Source organism: Entelurus aequoreus, linkage group LG27 (genome assembly GCF_033978785.1).
Source record: "Entelurus aequoreus isolate RoL-2023_Sb linkage group LG27, RoL_Eaeq_v1.1, whole genome shotgun sequence".
In the NCBI taxonomy this organism is placed as follows: Eukaryota; Metazoa; Chordata; class Actinopteri; order Syngnathiformes; family Syngnathidae; genus Entelurus; species Entelurus aequoreus.
This window is the reverse complement of record NC_084757.1, coordinates 2,654,748-2,664,747: the sequence shown is the minus strand read 5'-3', so window position 1 is coordinate 2,664,747 and position 10,000 is coordinate 2,654,748. Positions and strand designations below refer to the sequence as shown.

Sequence of the window (10,000 nt, the reverse complement as noted above, 5' to 3'; positions counted from 1 at the left end):
GAGTTGGTTTAATTAATTATGTTTAATATTCATTTTATAGCTAAACAATGTAAATGAATATTAAGTGAGATAAATACATGAAATAAATATATAATTGAGTTAGTTTAATTAATTATGTTCAATATTAATTTTATAGCTAAACAATACTGATGAAATATAGGGAAAATATTCATATATAGATCTTTAGAATTGAATGTGAATATTGTTAGCATTTAAAAAATATTAGATAAGTCGTTAGGTGAGATAAATATATAAAATAAACAAATAACTTAGTTTAATTGTGTTCAATATCATGGTTAAAATGAAAAAATTGAAATATTGTGAGCAGAATTCAAACAGTCTGCTTTGTGCTCTCAAATTAGAAACAGACTCAAAATTCACTGCTAATTACTTTTAGAAAATGTTTTAAGAATTCTGAAACATTTCCTGTCCCGAATATTTGGTCTAAATAACAACATCAAAAACATGTTTACATTCATACCCAGCTTTAATTCTAATTCAATTCTAATTCATACACAGCTTTAATTCTAATTCAAATAATATACCAAATATTATCAAGGAAATATTAAACACTTGTCAAATATTTTTGAAAAACTTGATCATATTTTATTATTTTATTAATGTGGATTTTATTCACTGATTGAGTCATTTACTAAAACTTGACATATTGACACTGTGCTGCTGTTTTGTGTATTTCTGCTGTTTTTGTGTTTTTCTGCTGTTTTTGTCTGTTTGTGATGATTTAGTGTATTTCTGCTGTTTTTGTGTATTTGTGATGTTTTTGTGTATTTCTGCTGTTTTTGTCCATTTGTGATGTTTTTGTGTATTTCTGCTGTTTTTGTGTATTTATGATGTTTTTGTCAATTTCTGCTGTTTTGTGTATTTGTGATGTTTTTGTCTATTTCTACTGTTTTGTGTATTTGCGATGTTTTTGTGTATTTCTGCTGTTTTTGTCTAGTTGTGATGTTTTTGTGTATTTCTGCTGTTTTTGTCTATTTGTGATGTTTTTGTCTATTTGTGATGTTCTTGTGTATTTGTGATGTTTTTGTGTATTTCTGCTGTTTTTGTCCATGTGATGTTTTTGTCTATTTGTGATGTTCTTGTGTATTTCTGCTGTTTTTGTCTATTTGTGATGTTTTTGTCTATTTGGGATGTTCTTGTGTATTTGTGATGTTTTTGTGTATTTCTGCTGTTTTTGTCTACTTGTGATGTTTTTGTCTATTTGTGATGTTCTTGTGTATTTCTGCTGTTTGTGTCTATTTGTGATGTTTTTGTGTATTTCTGCTGTTTTTGTCTGTTTGTGATGTTTTTGTGTATTTCTGCTGTTTTTGTCTATTTGTGATGTTTTTGTGTATGTCTGCTGTTTTGTGTATTTGTGATGTTTTAGTGTATTTCTGCTGTTTTTGTCTATTTGTGATGTTTTAGTGTATTTCTGCTGTTTTTGTCTATTTGTGATGTTTTTTTGTATTTCTGCTGTTTTTGTGTATTTGTGATGTTTTAGTGTATTTCTGCTGTTTTTGTCTATTTGTGATGTTTTAGTGTATTTCTGCTGTTTTTGTCTATTTGTGATGTTTTAGTGTATTTCTGCTGTTTTTGTGTATTTGTGATTTTTTAGTGTATTCCTGCTGTTTTTGTCTATTTGAGATGTTTTAGTGTATTTCTGCTGTTTTTGTCTATTTCTTGATGTTTTAGTGTATTTCTGCTGTTTTGGTCTATTTGTGATGTTTTATTGTATTTCTGCTGTTTTGTGTATTTGTGATGTTTTAGTGTATTTCTGCTGTTTTGGTCTATCTGTGATGTTTTGGTGTATTTCTGCTGGGTTTTTTTTTATTTGTGATGTTTTAGTGTATTTCTGCTGTTTTTGTGTATTTGTGATGTTTTTGTGTATTTGTGATGTTTTAGTGTATTTCTGCTGTTTTTGTCTATTTGTGATGTTTTTGTGTATTTCTGCTGTTTTTGTCTATTTGTGATGTTATAGTGTATTTCTGCTGTTTCGTGTATTTGTAATGTTTTAGTGTATTTCTGCTGTTTTTTTATTTGTGATGTTTTAGTGTATTTCTGCTGTTTTTGTTTATTTGTGATGTTTTAGTGTATTTCTGCTGTTTTTGTGTATTTGTGTTGTTTTAGTGTATTTCTGCTGTTTTTGTCTATTTGTGATGTTTTTGTCTATTTGTGATGTTTTTGTCTATTTGTGATGTTTTTGTGTATTTCTGCTGTTTTTGTGTATTTGTGATGTTTTAGTGTATTTCTGCTCTTTTTGTCTATTTGTGGTGTTTTTGTGTATTTCTGCTGTTTTTGTGTATTTCTTGATGTTTTTGTGTATTTCTGCTGTTTTGTGTATTTGTGATGTTTTTGTGTATTTCTGCTGTTTTTGTGTATTTGTGATGTTAAAGTGTATTTCTGCTGTTTTTGTGTATTTGTGATGTTTTAGAGTATTTCTGCTGTTTTTGTCTATTTGTGATGTTTTATTGTATTTCTGCTGTTTTTGTGTATGTGTGATGTTTTTGTGTATGTGTGATGTTTTAGAGTATTTCTGCTGTTTTTGTCTATTTGTGATGTTTTATTGTATTTCTGCTGTTTTGGTGTATATGTGATGTTTTATTGTATTTCTGCTGTTTTTGTGTATATGTGATGTTTTATTGTATTTCTGCTGTTTTGGTCTATTTGTGATGTTTTATTGTATTTCTGCTGTTTTTGTGTATATGTGATGTTTTTGTGTATGTGTGATGTTTGTCAGGAAGTTTGCTCCTCGCTGCTGCGTGTGTTCAGAGCCCATCATGCCAGCTCCCGGCCAGGAGGAAACTGTTCGTATCGTGGCTCTGGACCGTGACTTCCACGTGCACTGTTACCGCTGTGAGGTATGCTAACCGCTAACCGCTAACTCTAACTAATGTTACTTGAAAATATATTAGCTCACATATTTGTTAAATATGACATATTATTATATTTCTAATATTATGACAGCATACGTGTGTGTGTGTGTGTGTGTGTGTGTGTGTGTGTGTGTGTGTGTGTGTGTGTGTGTGTGTGTGTGTGTGTGTGTGTGTGTGTGTGTGTGTGTGTGTGTGTGTGTGTGTGTGTGTGTGTGTGTGTGTGTGTGTGTGTGTGTGAGAAAGGTCAGGTGCACACTTCAGAGTGAGCGTGCACGAGGAAAATGAGAGGAAGTCACGTGATTTTTGTCGTGATTTTCTCCGCGACGTTAATGAAATGAGAGAAAAATGTTAAATAGTTCATCAAACATGTAAAAACCTCACATCCACTAAATGACGTTTATTTATTTCCACTTGAAATATCATCTCCATGTTATTGACTGTTGCACTTCATGTCAATACAGTGCAAGAAATATTGAAATAAGGTACATTAAATATCGATATAAATAGGGTTGGTAACGCAAATAAGGTGCACTGCATATTTAAATAAGGTACATTAAATATGTGAATAAGATGCCTTAAATATCAATATAAATAAGGTACATTAAATATGAAGTAAATAAGAATAATTATGCAAATGAGGTACATTAGATATATAAATAAGAAGGCACAATAATTATGTAAATATGAATTATGCATATAAGGTACATGACATATACAAATAAGGTACATGACATATATAAATAAGGTACATTGCATATACAAATAAGGTACATTACATATACAAATACAGTAAGGTACATGACACATACAAAGAAGGTACATGACACATACAAAGAAGGTACATGACACATACAAAGAAGGTACATGACATATACAAGTTAGGTACATGACATATACAAATAAGGTACGTGTTGTGGTGCAGGACTGCGGCTCCCTGCTGTCAGAGGGCGACAACCAGGGCTGTTACCCTCTGGACGGCCACGTGTTGTGCAAGAAGTGCAACTCGGATCGTATCCAAGCTCTGACCGCCAAGACCACCACTGACCTCTGAACGACTCCGCCCACAACTGTGACCAACTTTCGCTCGCTCTGTTTGTCCCCCTCCTGCCCTCCCCCGTCCTCCGCTCGCTTGCACGCCAGCTTCCCACGAGTACAAATGTATACTAACGCTTTTTTTTTTTTTTTAACGCTTCGACGTTACAGTTAGCTTAGCATTTAGCATCAGTTAGTCACCTTTGTCTGCCTTTTCTGCTAAGCTAAGCTAGTCCAGCTAGCGTTTAGCCTCGAATCGCTTTTAACTCGTAACAATTGTAACAATTGTTACAATTGTTCACGTAACAATTGTTCACGCTTGCCCAAGTTTGGATGTAAAATAATAATAATTATCATCGCATTCCTCCGCCGATGAATAATATGAATATGCAACTTCTCGTTGTTCCGCTTCAGCGTCACGAGCTAGCTCGCTAACCGCTAGCGTGGCGCGGAGGCTAACGCGTACGTACGAGATGACTGTGCAATTTCTCTCCAACTTTAATTGCATCGACACTTTAAGACTTTTAACCTTTGAGCAAATATTTAACTTGTACAGACCAAGTGTCCTTATGGCCGTGATAATGCTAAGCTAATGCTACGCCGCCAACCTTTCACACTCCTTCCTCAGTATTGTGGTTGACTTTTCAACCTTTCACCTGGACGGGTGTCACATAGACAGGTGTCACCTGGACGGGTGTCACATAGACAGGTGTCACCTGGACGGGTGTCACATAGACAGGTGTCACCTGGACGGTGTCACATAGACATGTGTCACGTGGACAGGTGTCACCTGGATGGGTGTCACGTGGACGGTGTCACATAGACATGGGTCACGTGGACGGGTGTCACCTGGACGGGTTTCACATGGACGGGTGTCACCTGGATGGGTGTCACCTGGATGGGTGTCACGTGGACAGGTGTCGTGTGGACAGGTGTCACCTGGACGGGTGTCACATGGATGGTTGTCACATGGACGAGTGTCACGTAGACAGGTGTCATGTGGACGGGTGTCACCTGGACGGGTGTCACATGGACGGGTGTCACCTGGACGGGTGTCACATGGACGGGTGTCACGTGGACGGGTGTCACCTGGACGGGTGTCACATGGACGGGTGTCACCTGGACAGGTGTCACCTGGACGGGTGTCACATGGACAGGTGTCACCTGGACGGGTGTCACATAGACAGGTGTCACGTGGACGGGTGTCACATAGACAGGTGTCACCTGGACGTGTGTCACATGGACAGGTGTCACGTGGACAGGTGTCACCTGGACGGGTGTCACATGGACGAGTGTCACCTGGATGGGTGTCACCTGGATGGGTGTCACCTGGACGAGTGTCACGTGGACGGGTGTCACGTGGACGGGTGTCACCTGGATGTGTGTCACCTGGACGGATGTCACATAGACAGGTGTCACGTGGACGGGTGTCACATAGATGGGTGTCACCTGGACGGGTGTCACATGGACAGGTGTCGCCTGGACGGGTGTCACCTGGACAGGTGTCACATGGACGGGTGTCACCTGGACGGGTGTCACATGGACGGGTGTCACATAGACGGGTGTCACCTGGACGGGTGTCACATGATTGGGTGTCACATGGACGAGTGTCACATAGACAGGTGTCATGTGGACGGGTGTCACCTTGACGGGTGTCACCTGGACGGGTGTCACATGGACAGGTGTCACATGGACAGGTGTCACCTGGACGGGTGTCACATAGACAGGTGTCACGTGGACGGGTGTCACATAGACAGGTGTCACCTGGATGGGTGTCACATAGACAGGTGTCACATGGACGGGTGTCACCTGGATGGGTGTCACATAGACAGGTGTCACGTGGACGGGTGTCACCTGGATGGGTGTCACATGGACGGGTGTCACATAGACGGGTGTCTCGTGAACGGGTGTCACCTGGATGTGTGTCACCTGGACAGGTGTCACATGGATGGGTGTCACCTGGACAGGTGTCACCTGGACGGGTGTCACCTGGACGTGTGTCACCTGGACAGGTGTCACCTGGACGTGTGTCACCTGGACGTGTGTCACAGGGGACTGCAAAATGTGTCAACTTGTCGTTAGCCGTCGCTAGTTAGCCTCGCCTTTTTAATATTAATGTGAAAACAAAACAGTATAATCATTAAACTATTCCTATCAATCGTGCCGGAGATTTTTGTAAGCATTGTGTGTTTATTTTATTCAATGTGTCACGCAGAAAAGAAACAAGGTAAATAAAAATGCAGTGTAAATTATCGCGGGGAAAACTTTTTTGCAAAAAAATGAGTTGCTTGGTGAGTAACAATCGCAAATTGTTTGAGATCAGCAAATATTAGCTTGCTTGGAATTAAAGTGTTTTATATTTGATGCTAGCATGAATTTATGGTCAGATAATATAAATGACTCGGCTAAAAGAAGATTAAGAAAGTTATTATATTGTTAAAACAAAAAAACGCCTTAAATTGGAGTTTTTCTTTGCCTTCAAGTGCCTTCTGCCCAACAAAAGACCAAACTGTGTTGCCTTGACCAAAGTAAACAAACAAAATGGCCGCCTGACATGAAAGTGTTCTTAATGTTTGCTTGGTTTAGTTCTTTGAATAAAAACTACTTTGCAACTGCATCACGTCTCAGTGCCCTTTTTTCTAGTGTTCTTAACGTCGGGGGGAAGCTTTGAAATTTCAGCAGGCTTCGCGAGGCGTCTTGAAATAGACCTGCATAGACGCGGCAGCTGTAAGTTGGATTGTCAGTGAAAATGCTAGCCTAGTGTAATGATATGTGATGTTAGCATGTTGCTCACGTAGCTAAGCTAGTGTTGCTAACCTGGCAGGATGTTAAAATATAATGTTAGCATTTATCTCACATAGCTATGCTAGTGTTGCTAACCTGACATGATGTCAAAATGTAATGTTAGCATTTAGCTCACATAGCTGTGCCAGTGTTGCTAACATGACATGTCAAAATGTAATGTTAGCATTTATCTCACATAGCTATGCTAGTGTTGCTACCCAGGCATGGTGTTAAAATGTAATGTTAGCATTTAGCTCAGATAGCTGTGCTAATGTTGCTAACCTGACATGTCAAAATGTAATGTTAGTATTTAGCTCACATAGCTATGCTAGTGTTGCTCACTTGACGTGTCAAAATGTAATGTTAGTATTTAGCTCACATAGCTATGCTAGTGCTGCTCACCTGACATGTCAAAATGTAATGTTAGCATTTAGCTCACATAGCTGTGCTAGTGTTGCTAACCTGACGTGTCAAAATGTAATGTTAGCATTTATCTCACATAGCTATGCTAGTGTTGCTAACCTGACATGATGTCAAAATGTAATGTTAGCATTTAGCTCACATAGCTGTGCTAATGTTGCTAACCTGACGTGTCAAAATGTAATGTTAGCATTTATCTCACATAGCTATGCTAGTGTTGCTAACCTGACATGTCAAAATGTAATGTTAGCATTTAGCTCACATAGCTATGCTAGTGTTGCTACCCAGGCATGATGTTGAAATGTAATGTTAGCATTTAGCTCAGATAGCTGTGCTAATGTTGCTAACCTGACATGTCAAAATGTAATGTTAAAATTTAGCTCACATAGCTATGCTAGTGTTGCTAACCTGACATGTCAAAAAGTAATGTTAGCATTTAGCTCACATAGCTATGCTAGTGTTGCTACCCAGGCATGATGTTAAAATATAATGTTAGCATTTATCTCACATAGCTATGCTAGTGTTGCTAACCTGACATGATGTCATAATGTAATGTTAGCATTTAGCTCACATAGCTGTGCCAGTGTTGCTAACCTGACGTGTCAAAATGTAATGTTAGCATTTATCTCACATAGCTATGCTAGTGTTGCTACCCAGGCATGATGTTAAAATGTAATGTTAGCATTTAGCTCAGATAGCTGTGCTAATGTTGCTAACCTGACATGTCAAAATGTAATGTTAGCATTTAGCTCACATAGCTATGCTAGTGTTGCTCACCTGACATGTCAAAATCAATGTTAGCATTCATCTCACATAGCTATGCTCATTGGCGTTGTTAGGCCTATTTTAGGGGGGCTCAAGCCGAATTTTCTCTGCGACCTTGCTTGCGGTCCTGCTGGTGTACGAAGCACATTAGCACACAGCACTGCAGAACAAGAACGTGAACGGATGCAAAATGGACATAAGAAACTTTTTCAAGAAAGTAAGTATTCATCACTGCTTGTAGTAAAATGTATTTACACCAGGTCTGTGTTTGACAAAAACTTACATTCCCGCTCTAAAACAATGCTGCTACTTAGTTAGCTAGTTAGCCTGAAATGCATCATGAAGGTCCTGGTTATTTATAAAGTTAAAAGCCTACTGAAAGCCACTACTACCGACCACGCAGTCTGATAGTTTATATATCAATGAGGAAATCTTAACATTGCAACACATGCCAATACGGCCGGGTTAACTTATAAAGTGACATTTTAAATTTCCCGGGAAATATCCGGCGGTATGATGACGTATGCGCGTGACGTAGTCAGTTTAACGGAAGTTATGGTACCCCGTAGAATCCTATACAAAAAGCTCTGTTTTCATTTCATAATTCCACAGTATTCTGGACATCTTTTGCAATTTGTTTAATGAACAATGAAGGCTGCAAAGAAGACAGTTGTAGGTGGGATCGGTGTATTAGCAGCGGACTACAGCAACACAACCAGGAGGACTTTGTTGGAGAGCAGACGCGCTAGCCGGCGACCTCACCTTGACTTCCTACGTCTCCGGGGCGCCAAACTCATCGGGTGAAGTCCTTCGTCTTTCCGCCGATCGCTGGAACGCAGGTGAGCACGGGTGTTGATGAGCAGATGAGGGCTGGCTGGCGTAAGTGGAGAGCTAATGTTTTTAGCATAGCTCTGTGCGGTCCGGTTGCTAAGTTAGCTTCAATGGCGTCGTTAGCACAGCATTGTTAACCTTCGCCAGGCTGGAAAGCATTAACCGTGTATTTACATGTCCACGGTTTAATAGTATTGTTGATTTTCTATCTATACTTCCAGTCAGGGGTTTATTTTTTTTGTTTCTATATGCAGTTAAAGCACGATGCTATCATGTTAGCTCGTAGCTAAAGCGTTTCGCCGATGTATTGTCGTGGAGATAAAAGGCACTGAATGTCCATTTCGCGTTGTCGACTCTCATTTTCAAGAGGATATAGTATCCCAGGTGGTTTAAAATACAAATCCGTGATCCACAATAGAAAAAGGAGAGAGTGTGGAATCCAATGAGCCAGCTTGTACCTAAGTTACGGTCAGAGCGAAAAAAGATGCGTCCTTCACTGCACTCTAGTCCTTCACTCTAACGTTCCTCATCCACGAACCTTTCATCCTCGCTCAAATTAATGGGGTAATGGTCCGAATAGCTCTAGCTGCGTTGAAAACAATAGGAAAATATGAGGGAGTGAACAACTGACAACGTCACGCTACTTCCGGTAGGGGCAAAGTTTTTTTTTTTATCAGAGACCAAAAGTTGCGAACTTTATCGTCGATGTTCTCTACTAAATCCTTTCAGCAAAAATATGGCAATATCGCAAAATGATCAAGTATGACACATAGAATGGATCTGCTATCCCCGTTTAAATAAAAAAAAATTCATTTCAGTAGGCCTTTAAATGTGCACTCTTTTTTTTACCATTTGCTATCTTTCGGGTTACTTCCTGTGTTTCTCACTTTACACATGGAGGAGAACAGGAGCTGAGCTCTTTCAGGTATGACTATCATCAGTAGATAATAATAATAATAATCACTCCACAACCCCTATTGACCTGTAGGAATAATGATACATATAAATAAATATTAAAACTTTTTTTTTTGATGCCAGCAACAAAACGTGCTGCTGGCATCAAATTCTAAAGTTAATGATTACCGTATTTCCTTGAATTGCCGCCGGGAATATAGTATTCGCCTGCCTAGAATTACAGCCGGGTCAAACTCGTTTCGCAAAATAATTAGCGCATGCTTGGCACTTCCGCCGGGTCAAATATGAGTCATTAAATGACTCCCGCCTCCTGGTGGTAGAGGGCGCTAGTGATCCTTCTTGTGACTACTGGTACTGCAGAAGACCGGTGCTGCAGAAGA

The 10,000-nt window shown here is 39.3% G+C and overlaps 2 protein-coding genes and 1 long non-coding RNA gene across 4 annotated transcripts in view; 2 read left to right on the top strand and 1 right to left on the bottom strand.

Moving 5' to 3' along the window:
• The window catches only part of LOC133644198 (lipoma-preferred partner homolog), a 214,474-nt gene extending 210,541 nt beyond the window's left edge, over positions 1–3,933 (top strand). The window contains exons 7-8 of the mRNA XM_062038544.1: positions 2,738–2,858; positions 3,796–3,933. Coding sequence (XP_061894528.1) covers positions 2,738–2,858; positions 3,796–3,924 — 250 coding nt within the window. The 3' untranslated portion in view covers positions 3,925–3,933. The remainder of the gene's footprint in view (positions 1–2,737; positions 2,859–3,795) is intronic.
• Positions 1–10,000, bottom strand: part of LOC133644200 (uncharacterized) — a 95,233-nt gene that overhangs the window by 59,021 nt on the left and 26,212 nt on the right. The gene's annotated exons all lie outside the window — the stretch shown is intronic.
• On the top strand, positions 4,447–6,522 carry LOC133644197 (uncharacterized). Of its 2 annotated transcripts, none has more exons than XM_062038542.1 (2): positions 4,447–4,569; positions 4,615–6,522. In XM_062038542.1, exon 2 carries the CDS (start codon positions 4,731–4,733, stop codon positions 5,985–5,987), a length of 1,257 nt encoding a protein of 418 aa, XP_061894526.1. In that variant the 5' UTR covers positions 4,447–4,569; positions 4,615–4,730; the 3' UTR covers positions 5,988–6,522. The 2 variants fall into 2 exon arrangements, with proteins under 2 accessions (XP_061894526.1, XP_061894527.1); XM_062038543.1 differs by lacking the exon at positions 4,447–4,569 and having other exon boundaries at positions 4,722–5,819; positions 5,865–6,522.

Coding starts and splice junctions, on each gene's coding strand:
- LOC133644197 (XM_062038542.1), top strand. CDS start 4,731: ATGGGTCACGTGGACGGGTGTCACCTGGACGGGTTTCACATGGACGGG.